Source organism: Apaloderma vittatum, unplaced genomic scaffold (assembly GCF_000703405.1).
Source record: "Apaloderma vittatum isolate BGI_N311 unplaced genomic scaffold, ASM70340v1 scaffold9153, whole genome shotgun sequence".
Classification (NCBI taxonomy): Eukaryota; Metazoa; Chordata; class Aves; order Trogoniformes; family Trogonidae; genus Apaloderma; species Apaloderma vittatum.
The window spans coordinates 43,958-59,636 of NW_009706409.1; the positions used below are offsets into that span (position 1 = coordinate 43,958).

Consider the following 15,679-nt stretch of genomic DNA (forward strand, 5'->3'; position numbering starts at 1 on the left):
GTCTGGCATTGGCTCTGTCAGACTAAGGGGAAGCTTCTAGCAGCTTCTTGCAGAAGCCACCCCTACAGGCCCCCTGCCATCGAAATCCAGCCAGGCAAACCCAATACACCTACTTTCTTAGTTGCCTGTTCTTAATACATATGGAGTCCAGATGCATTGTACAGCTGAAGAGATCAAATTTAACATAAGACGCTTCAGACCACCTGCAGGCATTGAACCCTTGTTACTCTTCCTTTAAAAGAGCAAAAAGTACTGAACAATGTATTGGGAGTCCAGAGTGAAAAACCACTGCATCTTGCTTTTGGCATGGGTCGGCTGGAAGCTCAGGATTTGGGTTTAGAAATGTTGCGTCAAAAGCAGATGATATAGCAACAGAACTTTTCACATGTTCCAGCTGAAGCAACTTTCCTCAGTCTTACCATTGCCTTTTCTGTGCTGTTCTAGGTATGTCTGGAGTGACTGGTGCAGCACTGAGAGAGACATCATTTATTAACCGCAGCTTGTCTGCCCTGGCAGACGTTCTTGGAGCAATAGCAGAACAGCGACCTCACGTACCGTATCGAAACAGCAAACTTACGCATCTGCTTCAGGACTCTGTAGGTGAGAGATTGTTCTGACTTTTGTTTAATGATACAGGTTTCTTTTTTCAATCTTTCGCCTCTGTTGTGTAAAACTAGAGGGTGGTCTTGTATTCCTCCCTTGTATGTGGGCCTCTATTCAAAGACTCTGGCTTTGGAGCAGTGTGAGTACACAATGAGAGTTCTGAACTCCTCATGAATTTGGCTAAACTTAGCTGTTTCCAACGTTCAGTTTAGGAATACGTTTGCAAGAATCACAGCATCTCTAATAGGATCATGTCAAGGGCAGTAATTACGTTTCATTGCTGTTTCATGTCAGGTACATTTACAAGTTAAGCTTCAATCTTTATTACCACAGGGTATACTCACATATTTGCACATTCCTTAACATTGTGCCTTGCAGCAGTAAGGCAAAAGAGGGAGATGGAACACATGCATAGTGCTGTGCCACAGCCTCTTTTTGTGTTTGGGTCACCCCTTCTTCTCTAGCTCCTCATTTAAACAGAAACAGTTTTAGAACAAGTCTAAGGCCTGCAGTAACGTCAGATTTGTTCCCAACCATATATGTATATATAAATTCATTTTTATTCAGCCAGAAAGCTTCAGCCCTTATGCCTTTTAGTCTGCAGTTCAAGGTGTTTACAGTGACTGAGGTAACAGTTCTTCAGAGCTTCTGAAAGACTATTAATTTTTGCTTGAACTTTGAATTTCACCTAGTGCTCGAGTTCCCACTGTGAAAAGGGAAAGCCAAAGAAAGGAGTGAATTTAGGAGCTATGTTGTATGGGCACCAAGCCTGTTTTTAACCACGCCTGGCGTACGACCTGGGTAACGCTCTTGAGATGAAGTGTTGAAAGTGGCAATTTCCTTGTTTGTTTAATCATTGTGTTTTGCTTCTAAGTCTGTTTTGCTGTATTGACACACAAATAAGCCATTTTGCCATTAGTCCAAATTTACAAACATTTGACAAAGCTTAATGAAGTGTCCAGACCCATAACATACATGCTGACTAACTTATGAAGCTCTAAGGGGGACAAACCTACATTACAAATAATGAAATATTTATTCTACTGGGGCACATATCATATCGCTAGACATAGACTTCTCTTGAAGGAGCTGTCTGTTTTCAACAGCCTTCTTCACAGGCAGTCTTCTGCTTTGTAAAAACAATGGTAGCCTACGCTTGTTTCTGTGTAGATCAACACGTTACCAGTGTATAACTTACCAAAAAGAATGAGGTAAATAAGGATGTTTTGTCATTTTCCTGCTTTTAGGAGGTGATGCTAAACTGTTGGTGATGCTGTGCATCTCTCCTGACCAGAAGTACTTAACAGAATCGATGCAGTCTCTGGGATTTGGAACTCGTGCTCGGCAAGTTCAGAGAGGACAAGTCAGGAAAAAAAATTTCACAGTGCTGAGTAAAGCAAAATAAAACCTAAGAGTCCTGTAGATGAAAGTATTATTAATGAGTTCCTCAGACTGAAATATATATTGTTGTCTAAAGCCATTCTTTTACATATCCACTGCCAGATAAAATAAACTTCAACATGGCATTAGTAAGCCATAAACCTGTTGATAATGTCCTTGCTCCAAAGATAATATTAAGTATTGACAACAGCTACCAACCATAGTAGAACGGCATAGAAATAAATCAGACATTTTTAGGAAAGCTACTTCAAGACGTAGTTTTGGTGATGTGTTTCCTCTGGGCAAGAAGAATTAATTCAACAGAGCCTTGATTCAGGACAGCTCACTTCTAAAAGGCCAACAGTGTCTTCGGTCTTCTCAGAATAACATTCCAGTGCTTCAAAGCCACAAGTGAAATACTTCCTCCCAGGTTGGATTAAAAGAAGACACATCATTGAGGCTTGCTCTTCTGTCGAGCGTGGGGGGGGGGGCACTCCTCAGGCACTACCAGTGGCGAGGAGTGCAAAGGAACCCATCGGCTGCACTGAACAGAGTTCTGTTCCCCTGGTTGTAGGAACGAAACAATGGCACAAGTGAGATGGAGAAAAAGGAGTAAGGTTATATCTGTTATGCCTCTGGAATGTTGCTTATGAAGCAAATGAGAGATTATACAACCTTTTGAGAACATACTCAGGCTAAATTGTTGGAGCAAATCCCAACTCTGCTGAGTTCACTAAGATTACAGCTTTGAAGGGGTGGGGGGTTGTTCCATGTGCACTGAAAAGCCATGAACTACAGATGCTCATGGGACCTCCTAACTTGTACAACTATTGTAGCAGCAGGCTGGCATGTCGGCTCCCTGGCATTTCTGAAGAAAGTTAAGCACATTGCAACTTGAAGGTGTGCCTGCACACTAGAAAAGGGTGACTACACGCTTGCCATCCATCACATGAATAAAACATCAGAAACCCAGCTTGTGATATGAAGCTTGTCATCCTCAAAAGGCCTTCACCCTCTTACACCAACCTTGAGACAACATTGTCCAGGGTTTGTGAATGAATTTACATGGAATGTAAGCAATGTTATGAGATGAGAAGCGGTCCTGAGATAAGCAGCTGAGTTTAATAAATCTGATATGGTTTATGCACTACATTAGTGCTCAGCAGCGGCCTCAGGATCCATTCTGAATTCTTACCTCCAACAGTCACTCTGCCTCTAGATGGGGAGAGAGGTCAGTGGTAGGTCACTGCAGAAAGGCTTAAATTGCAGTGGCCTGCCCAAAAGGCTGGAGTTTATAGTACTCCAAGTCACTTGACCTTCACGAGCATAAATATTTGTCCAGAGATTATATAGCGTACTATTATTGGAATTTCACCCTTGAATATCTAACAGCTGCTGTGTTGCATGCAGTGCTCAGATCATTAGCATCGCAACCGGAGAGCTGTAATAATTCTTGTTTTCCTAAATAATGTCACAAGGGTAAAAATTTCTTAACTTTACCAGCAGTAACAGAGGGGTAGGAAAAGAACCTGGACACAGTGACCATTCAGCTTCCTAAGGTCCAAAGCCCTCTCAGGTGAGAAAGTGTCAGAGTGTGGAGAGTTTGGCTGCTAAATGACAGGAGCAGACAGCCTCAAGTTTGCCTTAGTCTCCTGACAGCTCGCCTACAGCAGCCCCAATTCCAGCTCTAAGAGAGAGATTGACAATGGAGAGCTAGCTACTATCGTCTCTTAAGTTCCTCAAATATTTTTAAGGATTTGTCATTTCCTAAGTGTTACATAGAAATGTAACTTGTCATGAGCTGCACTTTGTTTTCTGGAGCTGCTCTTCAAAACTTGGTGTTTATTTACAACCTGTGTGGCAGGGCAGAAGCAGCAATACCTATTGTTAAATCTGAGAAATAAATGCCTCAAATATCATCAAATACCAAAAGTTAAAGCTTCTACATTAACATTAACTCTGCCAAACTGTGCATATGCAGCATTCCCTATTTGTGTTGACCTTGTCACCACAGCGTATCGCTTGCTGCTTGATCTGCCCAGTGGAGTGTACAGGACACACAGGGCACCAAGGTTAACATTTTGCTCTAAGGACTTTCAGTTTTGGAATTTCCTGTGTTACCAAAACATGAATGCTCAATCCCCGTGTCAGATGTGATGGACTGAGGGAAAGAAGGGTACAAAGTACATGACTTTGCTCCAGCATCTAAACTGAATTGTCTTCTGCCTGAAGATTCACTTGGACCTGCTAAATGACAGTCAAGTCATGTCCAGAGCCCTGTACTTCTCTGCTGTAATTTTTTTAGTTTTCAGATCCTTTGACAAACGTTCACAGAGCTGACTTTAAAGTTTCCTTTTTTTAGCTAAAGCCTATCCTGATAAGCCAGTCCTCATCATATTAACACTGTAAAGCTGAAACACACGTACCAACACTGGGAGAAAGAAAAATAAAGAAAAGGAAAATTTGAAAGTTATCAGAAAAACTGAGACACGAGGAACTAAGCACGAGGCAAGAGGTGGCTGTGTTTAAGAGTGCCCGTGTAGTCTATCTGCTAATACAGCTCTGTTTTCTTGGAGGGTGGGGCACAAGCAAATGAGAACAAAAACTATATATATCAGGAGAAAACCCTTTCAGTGAATCCCATGAGCGCATAACCTCGAGTTCAGCTGGTCTCTCGGCAGACTGAAGCAAGAGCACCGTCACCCCTGTCTGCTCAGCCGGATCTCTGGGTCTCTGTTTCGGAGGAAGTGCTGCTCACTAGTGGGGGGATCCTCTCTCCTACCCACCGTCAGCACGCCTTGGTGGCAGTCAACATGTGAACCTTCGGCTGCAGGGCTCTCCTCCCCTGGGCACCCACTTTCTGCTGTGACAGTTCAGCCAGTGCTCAGTTACACTGCACCTTCCACCGTGCCGGCTAGGAAAGAGCCGTTCCTCTGCACCGCAAACCCCAGCCACCCCTTGGACGGCCTGGGCCGGCCACTGAACGCTGACAGGTGCTCTCTAACCCCTCTCCCTCCCAATCAGGAAGGGAAAGGGAACAAGGCAGAGACACTCATGGACTGGAAAAGAAAACTATAACAGCTTTAATGAAACAATAATACTACTAAGAAGGAAATAACAAAAATATATGCCAATCTGTACACAACAAATATGGAACCCAACTCCCGCTGCCTCAACAGCAATCCCCACTGAGGCTGCAAAGCAGCCGCCACCAGGGAAGCCCCAGGCTCGGCGGCAGAGGGGAGCTGGATTTGGGATCAAAGGCAGAAGAACAGACACAGTCCTTCTTAGACACCGGCCATTGAAGAAGAGAGCTTAACCCCTGTGATCCCTCAGATTTATACTGGATATGATGTATATGGAATGGAATACTCTTCTTGTCACATGTCCTGTCTGTCACTCACTGGAGGTGCAACCTTTTAGTTCCTTGTGACCCCTTTTACTTCCAGGCACCCCCAGTGTGGCACACAAGAGCCAGGAGTGGCCTTGGTTACTATAGCAAGAGCCTTTCTGCATACCAAATCTGGCACTAACTATAAACATCAGCCATTATCACTTCTAGTAGCAGACACTGTCTGTAAAAACATGCTCTTAACTTCTGAAAATGCAGCCTCTTAGAAGAGACTGAGCTGAAAATAAAATTGCTGGAAAGTAAAATCACTGAGCAGAATTAGCTCTGTTTAGTTCAAACGAGGACAACCGCCCCTCTTGAATTTATTCTGCCTTCTTCCTTGCCCTGCAGACAAACTGAGCAAACCATTTTAGCAACAGTAGCTAGAAGCCTCCACCTCCTCAAAAAGCCTGCCCATGATTGAAACCACCACAAACACAAGAGAATTTAGTCTTATGAATACTTCAGTATTCAGCATGCTGGTTTAGTGTCGAGTTGGCCAAGGAGTCAATGGTGTGAAGCCATGGTGTAACCAGTGCAACAGCTGCTGGGAGGCTCAGGGTGTATTATTGTGGAAGCTGCTCCCACACTGCAAACCCCCCTCACCCCTGGCAACCCTCCATGCATCCTGTGACCCCTGAGCCAAGCACCCTTCCAGAAAGCAGAAAAGTTAGATCCAGTTCAAAGACAAAGGATTTGAGCTTGTGTGCCTCCCCACATAAGCACATGCTTGGGCTTGTAGGACATTCAGCACGTCTACAGATGGGGCAGGAAAAATGTGCCTTTGCCAGACCAGTCCCCATGTCCTAATAGCTGCAAGTGCTCATCTAGGATAAAATAGGCAGACAAACACACATGGGCCTACACCGTTATCAGGAGAAGTCTAAACCTACCTAGAATCAGACAACAGCCTTCAAGGTACAAGTCCAAAATTCAACCCAAAAGGACATCTCGGTGCCCACGTTTCTCTGTGGATTTAGCAATACAGAGGAAATTTATCAACTCCAGTTGTCAGTTCCCCTTGCAGCCAAAGGAAAGGGATTAACGGGACAGATCCACTTTCAGAAAGTACCTCCGCCTACCAAGGCCAGCGAAGGAGCCCAGGCAAAATTTTAAAGCCCCAACTCTCAGTCTGCCATGGCCAGGGAAGCCAATTGCTTAGGGACCTGATTTTGAAGGACATACAATCACTGTAGACATTTTTCTGCTTATTTTTTCAACCTTAACTGCCACCATACCTACCCAGCTCTAACACTGTGTTGATCCAACAGACCTTCTCTCAGCCTTTGCGATTCTGTCCCTCATTCACCCAGTTCTCAGCACCCTATAGAATCATTAAGGCTGGAAAAGATAGAATCATAGAATCATAAAGGTTGGAAAGGACCTTCAAGATCATCAAGTCCAACCTACAGCCCTACACCACCCTAACACTAAACCATCTCCTGAAGTGCTGCATCCAACTGTTTTTTAAACACGTCCAGGGATGATGAATCCAACCATGAAACCAACACGACCATGACCACTAAACTATATCCCAAAGTGCCATTCAGGGGAAGGCAGCGTGTAACAAGGCAGAGCAGAGCAGACGGCACTTGGAGCTGCTCCCCATCGGCTGCCCGTGAGGATGTTTTTTTCCAGTGGCCGCAGGCACCACCTTTGTGCAGAGCAGCTTATGGCACGCTGAGAGCTGCCCTACGCCGAGCACATGGACAGGCGCGCTGTAAATTCAAGCTGTGGTTCACAGCGCTGTGCACCTTCCCTAGACAGGCCCTTAAGTTTCCTCACCACCTCTGCTCTCTTATCAGCTGAGCCCACAGAAGCAAAAGGAACTGCAGCTGCTTAACAGTGTGGCGTATCTCATCAGAGGGGTTAAAAACCAGCAGTGATTAAACTAGCCAGCACCTTTGGCCCACTCTTAAACAAAACCTTGACCTATGCTGACGTTTGAAAATCATATATTTAATTTCCACATGTGGCTTCATGCCTTGGCAGCACCCACACCACAAAGAGAGGCTGCTCTTGGTTTTAGCCAGGCTGGAAAACCATAAATAGCATCGGAAAGTTCACAGAAAATGTTTAATTTGTTATTAAATTGCGATTCCGTTTTATGAGGCGCTTTTTCAAACCTCTGCAGAATGCGAGGCACGGGCAGAATGAAGTGGTTATTGGGAAAGGTTTTCAGCTCCTGCTGTGGACAAGCAGTTCCAGGCTGCTGGGCTTGCAAACCCCTTCCAGCCAGAGGAAGGGGCATCAGCATTTGCTCACAGAGGGGCAGACGAGACGGGAGTGCGGGAATGCCAAAGCTACCACGGCCTGCCACAAAACCAACTTGGCGGTTGAGCAACAACATTAATCACAGCCCCAGTCAGACAAAAACGCAAGCCACACACCACACAAAGGAGGGCACAGGGTGACCTAATTGAAGGGTATTAGTGAGGCGAAACATTGGAAGAAAAAAGAATTGTAGGCATCCATTTTTATCAAACCAGGTTTTTATCTTGCAATGCATTTGTCCCTTTTAATTTTGTTTATATAAAGGGAGGCACACACAAAAAAGATAATTTGAGCCTTCTTGAATTTATGCAAGTATCTCCAGGGAGGCGAGGGGAGCAGACAACTGCATTCAGTGTAGGTTTTTTTTTTAATTAAGCTTTAATAAATGGCAAGGTGCCCATGGTCTTGACTAAAGTTGGCAACATATCTGAACAAAACCATCCCGGGTTATGCATCTTTGTGCTGTACTGCACACCCCTCGCAGAATCCTTGGGCTATCAAAGCATTTTCAAGAGATGATTTTTTCTACCCCCTTGCTTCATGACAACCTGTGTTTGTGCCTAGATCTCAGATTTAAAAACAAAAGCAAACAAAAAAAAAACAAAAAACCAACCACAAAACCCAACAAAAACCGATGATATATTTTTCTCCTTACCCAACAGCTTGAGGTTGATCAGTTGAAGAATTTGGAGGAGGAGTCACACACCCAATACTTGAATAATATGATATGATGCTCCAAATTAACATCCTGTTTGTTGAGTACATGATGTGTCTAATGTTTTGGATATCAGCCTCAGAAAACCTGCTGAAATGCTTAAATGGTCAAGTGACCAGACACATTTAGATGTCAGTCCTAACAGTTCAAACACCAGGGCCTAAATTCAACCAGAAAAGAGAATTGCAGTGCACCAGCTAGCAGTTACAAGTATTTAAGCATCAGCTTTGACAGAAACTATGGGGGAAAATATCACTAGATAGCAAACTCCAGGAGCATGAGATTTGCATGTCTCACCCATGGACTTGCAGGCTTGAAGTTACACGTCTGCTCATTTCTCTGGGGAACCACAGTCAAGCTCAGTTGTCACTTCCATGTTCTTTCTAGCTCTTTTAGCTTCATGCTTGCAAGTATCTCCTCCAACACGTGTCCCTTCTTGCCCTTTTCCTGTTACATGAAATTACTATCCTGCCTGGGATGAGTCACTGCCCAGAAGTCCAGTTAAAGGCAAGCCCCAGAAGAAGTGGTTTTCCCTCTCATTTTCCTCTGGACTTTACTAGTCAGTTCCTTCCCTCTTTTAAACGAAAACAGAACAACAAAAAAGTAAACCCACTACTATAAAAAGCTTTGGAAGCCATGCTAGAAGCTTTGAAGATCCAAGAGACAGAAAACGATACTTCCCCCACTCACTTCAGATGTTCGGGTTTTTCGCACCATGAGTCTTCTCCACCCTTTCTGAGTGCGCACACACACAGGGACTCTGCCCACATGTTCTGTGCTGGCATCTGGAATAACACAAGCTCCAGGTTAAACTCACAACCCACTTCAGCCATGCAGGCAGGGCAGCCGATGCGTTAGCAAGCTGTCCTTCTTCACGCTTTAGCCACGGGTATCCGATATTTCCAGTCCCGCAGGCTTTGGTCAAGCAGCACTGATGTTCCCACACTTTTTCCCAAGTCCGCACTCCTTCTCCTCCCAACCTATTTCCCAAGCCCTCCCTGGGGTAGGTGGCTCAGTGTGGGACGATGCATGTACTCACCACCCACGTGCTCCTTAGGAGCTAGAGGAGGAGCCCTTGCTGCCCTGGCTGGGTTTGCTGCCAGGGCTGAATCCATGAGGAACGTCCAGCCGGTGCTTAATGTGCTGATGCTCTTAAGTGCTTCACAATGTGACCGAGCTTAGCCTGCCAGATCTGACAAGTCATTTCATGGTGTCCAACTGGAGAGAAACACTTCCTGACACAGACAGGACCAAGTACTCAAGACCCATTTAAATATTGCCACATCCAAACAGGGACACCCCACGGAGATGGCACAGGGCTCAGTCCAGAGGGACCACAAACTGGGTGCAGGGAAGGTATCAGGCAGTGCAAGAGCCACTGCCCAGGCTACCTCCAGGGGCCATAAAGGGCATCATGTCTCTGCACATCACCCACTGATGAGAGAGACCTACCCCATCTGCTGCCCTCCCAATCTCCATCCAGAAAAAAAGGTTTCATAATGCCTCTTTGTGGAAAGCTGTTGCAGATTCATTGTGGACATGTACCAGCTAGAAATTACAGCAGTGTCTTTTGCTACTGCTCATTACCTAATGTCAGCAGAACAGAGAAACACCTCTTGGTAGCAAGCCCCTTCGATCAGACAAGACACTGCACTGATGTACCTGTTACATTCCTTACCTCTCCTCTTACCTTGGCTCATGAAGACTCTGAAACTGCCCGGAGCAGCAGCTGGGATGTGGGGAACACGTAACAGGAGGAAAAAGAAGTCCATAGCTAGATCTGAGCCTGACTTCTACTTCCTTACCAGAACCTGGTTTACCTACTAAATTTAGCCTAGCATTTGCAGCAGCAAGAGGCAGGATGAGACTGTGATACCTGAACACAAGAAGCTGTACCTCCTGTACCTGCACCATTGTCACATAAACAAGACTTACAATGGACACACAGCTGTAGAAACTGCTTCACTGCAGGTAACTCACAACAGTCACTTTCAGGACACGGGATGCAAGCAATAGGCCTAGAGCTTTTCAACATGAGCAACTTTGTGTTAACTCCTTCTATCTCTGTCCCATAAATCCCAGCTCATCAAAACATCACCAGCTTTGCAATTCCAGCTGCAAGTCACAAGCTCAACTCCCAGGTACACAGCAAAAAGATACAAGAATTAATTAATAGAAACATAAAAATGTGCAGTTGTGTGGAGACATGAGACAGAGGGAGAGAAATGAGACAGCTGCACAGTCACTCTGCAGGGCCTGGGAGGGCTCCTGCTGCCTCTCTCCCAATGAGCCATGCACAGCCGTGGGACAGCAAGGTGGTCCCTCCACAGAACAGATCAAACCGAGCCCAAGGAAAGGGAGTTACCACTGGGGTCACCTCTGCCCATTCGCAGGCAAGCCTGGTGCTGCACAAGGCAACACCAAGCCACCTTCAGCCAGGGCACGCTTTTGGAGAGCCCAGCCAAACACTCAGGATACCATCACAGCATATGGTGACCACCAAATGCTCCACGAGAGCCAGAGAGGGTCCCACACCACCCCAGTAGCGCTGCCACAGACACAGCAAGGCACGGCATGTGAGGGATGCTCACAGCCAGCTGCGCTCTGGGTTACATGGTGCCACCATCACAGGGCAGTGTGGAGACAGCAAGCCCAAAGGCAAGGAGATGCTTCAGCAGAGGCACAAGAACACAAAAGTATCCGTGACCTTCAGACACCACCTACCTCCCATTACGAGTAGAAAGGGAAGAGAGAAAAAGGCACAGAGGCCTGAGCAAGCTCTAATAAAGTTCTAGCAGGCATGAGATACTGAAGATGTAGTGATGCTAACTCTTAAAACATTAAATCACCAAAGTCCAGAAGTTAAACCTGGCCCTGGAATTTCAGACTTCATTGTTACTTTGCACCAGGCAGCTGAGGTCCCATCCTCAAGGCTGAGGTTTTGCCAGACTCTGGCCAGAGTTTCAGTTTAGGGACCACCTTTTAACAGAGCAGTTTGAGAATCCCCTGGAAAAGTTCCTTGGTGTCTCCCACCCACCAGCACCAAGTGGCACCACCACCAGGACAGTCCCTGCAGGTGTCCCACCACCATCTCCCCCAGCTGCCACCTTCACCTGGCTGCACATGCAGGCAGGCATCTGGGGTGCAGAGCCTGACAGGGCTGCTCCCACAGGGTCAGACTTGGCAGCCCTGGGAGAGGACACTGCTGGACAATTAACAGGTTTGAGGCCAAGGTCCTCTGCAGCCCGAGATACTGCAGAGCTGCTCTCCTAAACTCCCAGCTCCAGGCAAGCTGAGAGCCACAGACAAGAGATAAAAACAATCTAAAGCTAGGACCTAATGATGCAGCTCTTCCCAATGACCACAGGAGACTCTTATCAAAGTTCTACTGAGGTACTGCTGCCCTCACCCATGATACCACCGCCTGCGGTCCTTGCAAATTATTCCTTACACCAGCACATCCTGGGCAAGAGTCAGCAGCTTCACAACTAGACATGCCAGGCAGGGGGAAGGAGTGGTTTCCAGGCCATATACCAGCAGCTGCTTAAGATTTCCACAGTGAAAAATATTTCAGCGAGACTAAGAAGCAATCAAACCCCACCACCCCAGGAGGACTGTCCTTACTTTTCTGCTGGGTAGCTTATCTAGAGAACCACGACACTGGAACATGTTGATAACTTCTCCCAAAGAATCTGCAGAGACTTTCTCTTTTCCCTAGCTCTTCTCCTCAGAGGAGGGCTGATTTTCTATGCCTTGATTGCCTCCATCTGTAGCACCCTTCACCTGGACCTGCTACCAGTTGCAGCAAGCTAGAACACCTGAGCCACCAGGAACCCTTTTGGCCCCTGCCCCTGGGCAGAGAGCAGCTTAGGGACATCAGAATCCACCTCATGCTCCTCCATACCTGGGATGTCACTGCTCAGACAGCTGTCCCTGGTGTCACGACACCTCGCAGAGCTCTTTTCATCCATGCATCCTCTGCACAGGGAGGATTTGTACCTGAAACTTTGTGGGCACTTGCCTGGAGCCAGTGTGGAGCCAGTGTGGAATGGAATTGACCAAGTAGGACCACTGTGGTGGTATCAGCAGTCTGAGGAGTCTTTAAAGTTCCTTAACTGTAAAGGTGCTGGGCTATGTGAAAGCTCAGCCAATGCTCTGGCATCATCCTTGGGAAAGGCAGCCTTAGAGCGCTCCTACCCTACTCTGTTTATTCAGAAAACAGGATAAAATCAGCATCATGGCTCCAGAGCTCACCCTTAGCCTGCTAGCCCTGTACTTTTCACCAGTAATTCTGCTTTGGTTCTCCAAGTGGTTTGTGCTGAAGCAGAATGGAAAGCAATGGTTTGTCCCACATCTATTATTTGCAGTGCAAACACTAAGCAAAATTGTACCCAGCTGCTCCCAGGCTCATCCCTCGCCACAGGACGTGGCCAGCTCCATGCTAGCGCTGGCCCAGGGCACAGCCACTCCACAGGAAGGCCCTGTGTCTGCACCCTCAGCCTCAAGGCATTTCCTGAGTGGGAGCCTGGACCTAGATGTTCAAAATCACACCTGTACTTGGGAGTCTCTTCTTCTGGCACAGGTCCTTTGAGGAGTCCTGCTGCCAGTTTCTCCTTTCAGCCAGGTAGGCTGGGAAGGATTCCTTGTTTTTCTTATTACAAGCTGTGAGCCTTAGGCAAAAGCGTGACTTGGGGAGCTGGGGCTTCAGAAAGAAACTCTAGTGTGTACCGCAAGAAATGCAACCAAAACTGGCAGTACTAATATTGACCCTCTGGCCTCTGGTACCTCACCTGCCCCAGGGTACCCATTCCAGTGACTGGCATGTCCTTCTTGACCATCCCAAGAATGGAAGTTCCCCAAAATGCATTTTGTTACCACTTTAACAGAGGCTAGTTTGTGTCTGTGTCAGAGGCTAAAAAGTCTGCATCTGTGTCTGACTAAAAGACCATCAACAGAAAGTCTGCATCAGCCACATGGACACAAAGCCCTCCCCGACCCCTGCAGTAGCTATGTGTGCCAGAGGAGAGGACAAGGGCATTGCCAGCATCAGTGGTCCTGCAAGTGCAGAGAGCTCGGGATCCACTTCAGCAGACATCCAGGCAAGAGCCAGGCCAGCTTCCCAAGTTCCCTCTACACACACAGCCAGCAATTTAACCCTAAATATAGGAGCGCAGGCCACAGGCCAGACAAGATTTCAATGCCACTGCCAGGAACAACAACAAACTGCACCACAAACCTTACTTCCAGCAGTGGGTAAGCATGGATGCCTCAGAAGAGGGCAAAAAGCCCCCTTGCTCTCATCTCCCGAAGTTATACATCAAGGAGAGAACAGTACCTGGCTTCCTATGGTTTTTTGCTCTGCAGTCTCCCTCCCAATAGCTGGAGTTCTCAATGCACTTGGGGCTGTGACAGCGCAGAGCGGAGGGTAACCCCGAAGCCTGCACCCAGCAGAAGCAGAGCGGGGAGGGGCTGTTTGGACACAGCCCTTCCAGCCTGAACCCTCTTGGTGAGAGAGCGAGCCATGGTCAGAGCTTCATTTCCTAATGGGGAACGTGGCTGTGGGAATGGGTTGCTGTTGCCATGATCCTCAAACAGCTCAGGCTATTTGTCGGCTGGTCATGACAAAGAGGCCGAGTACTTCCTGTGGCTAATGAAAACTATTTTTTCCTACACCAAGTGCTCTGTTGTCACTGAAGTATTCAGTGGGATTTTCCATGTGGTGACTTGAGACTTAAGGCTTCTAGCACACGCCATATCCAATTATCTCATTGCATATTGAGAACAGCAGTGACTAGAGAAAGAAAAATATAGATTGGTATAAATGTATTTATGAGATTTAAAATAAAAATGTGAGGCTGATATTTCCAGGAATAAAAATAAAGCAGAATTTTAAAATACCACAGCTATTCTCTTCAATAGCCCATATTCAGCTGCCCCTATAGTCTAACAGAAAGGATAAATATGATTTTTGCTCATTACATCTCTGCAGTGAAAAAACAGGCTTCCAATGCAAGGGTTACAATCCAGATCTTACTTTAACAACTACAATCTTCTTCCTGAAGAGCCAAACTCAGGGATCAGAAGGACAGATGAGGCCGGTACCTGGCCAATCGGCAGCATAAAAATAGTGTGTACCCAAAAAATGAGCTGCACAAACACAATAGGTGCCAGCAAAGGGAGGTGGGAACTATTTTGAGGTGGGGTTACATCATAAAATGTTGTTAGGACATAGTAAGTGACATAATCCGTGGGGTCACAAAGTCCTTCCCATTCCTTTCTTCATTGTCTCTTCCAGTCCATCCCTGCTGACCAATAGCACCTTCCCAGTCCCAGACTCACCCCTTCCTCGGCTCCTCAAGGGGCCATAGAGGTAACCAAGTGATTGCAACAGCACATGGATGTCACTGAACACTCAATATAGAATTAAAAAATTCAGTGCATTTGATTTCCTGGGTGCAGCTTGGGGAAAATACTCAGTGATGCTGCTCTGAATCACTGAATCAAGGAATTGCCTAGATTGGAAAAGACCCTTAAGCTCACTGAGCCCAATCATTAACCTAGCACTGAAAGTCCTTGACTAAACCATGTTCCTAAGCACTATGTCTACAGAACTCTTAAATACCTCCAGGGATAGGGACTCCACCACTACCCTGGGCAACTGTTCCAATGCCTGATAAACCTTTCAGCAAAGAAATTCTTCTTAATAGAGCCACTCTAAACCTCCCTGGGTGCAACTTGAAGCCATTTCCTCTTTTCTTATCACTTGTTACTTGGTTGAAGAGACCAATGCCCTCCTCTCTACAACCTTCTTTAAAGTAGTTGTAAGAGATCAAGGTCTCCCCAGAGCCTCCTTTCCTCCAGGCTAAACAACCCCAGTTCCCTCAGACGCTCCTCCTAAGACTTGTTCTTGAGACCATTCACCAGCCTCCGTTGCCCTTCTCTGGACACGCTCCAGCATCTCAGTGTCCTTCCTGCAGTGAGGGCCCCAAACCGAACAGATTACTCGAGATGCGGCCTCACCAGCGCCAAGTACAAGGGGACGCCCGCTAGGGTACTGCAGAAAGGCTGCTCACCCCGAGCAGAGCTCTGTGATGACAGAAAAAACTGCTTCCCTGAGCGGTATCCACTGCTCCTCTACACCCATCCTGCCTCCAGTGCTGCCCCATGCACCACACTGAAGGAAATCAAAGGCACAGAGACTTTTTGTGAACCAATATCAACATTTCACACCTGGAGCAGCCCATACCAAGGATTCCCGGAGACTAAGAGGCTGCAGCTTTGCCCTCGGTGTAATTTTGGCGTTAGGCCCTTGGTGT

At 46.7% G+C, this 15,679-nt stretch overlaps 1 protein-coding gene across 1 annotated transcript in view; it reads left to right on the forward strand.

Moving 5' to 3' along the window:
* KIF25 (kinesin family member 25) overlaps positions 1–2,008 on the forward strand; it is a 45,926-nt gene extending 43,918 nt beyond the window's left edge. The window contains exons 14-15 of the mRNA XM_009865781.1: positions 445–600; positions 1,851–2,008. Of these exons, the coding sequence (XP_009864083.1) occupies positions 445–600; positions 1,851–2,008 (314 nt within the window). The remainder of the gene's footprint in view (positions 1–444; positions 601–1,850) is intronic.
* Positions 2,009–15,679: the final 13,671 nt, after the last annotated feature.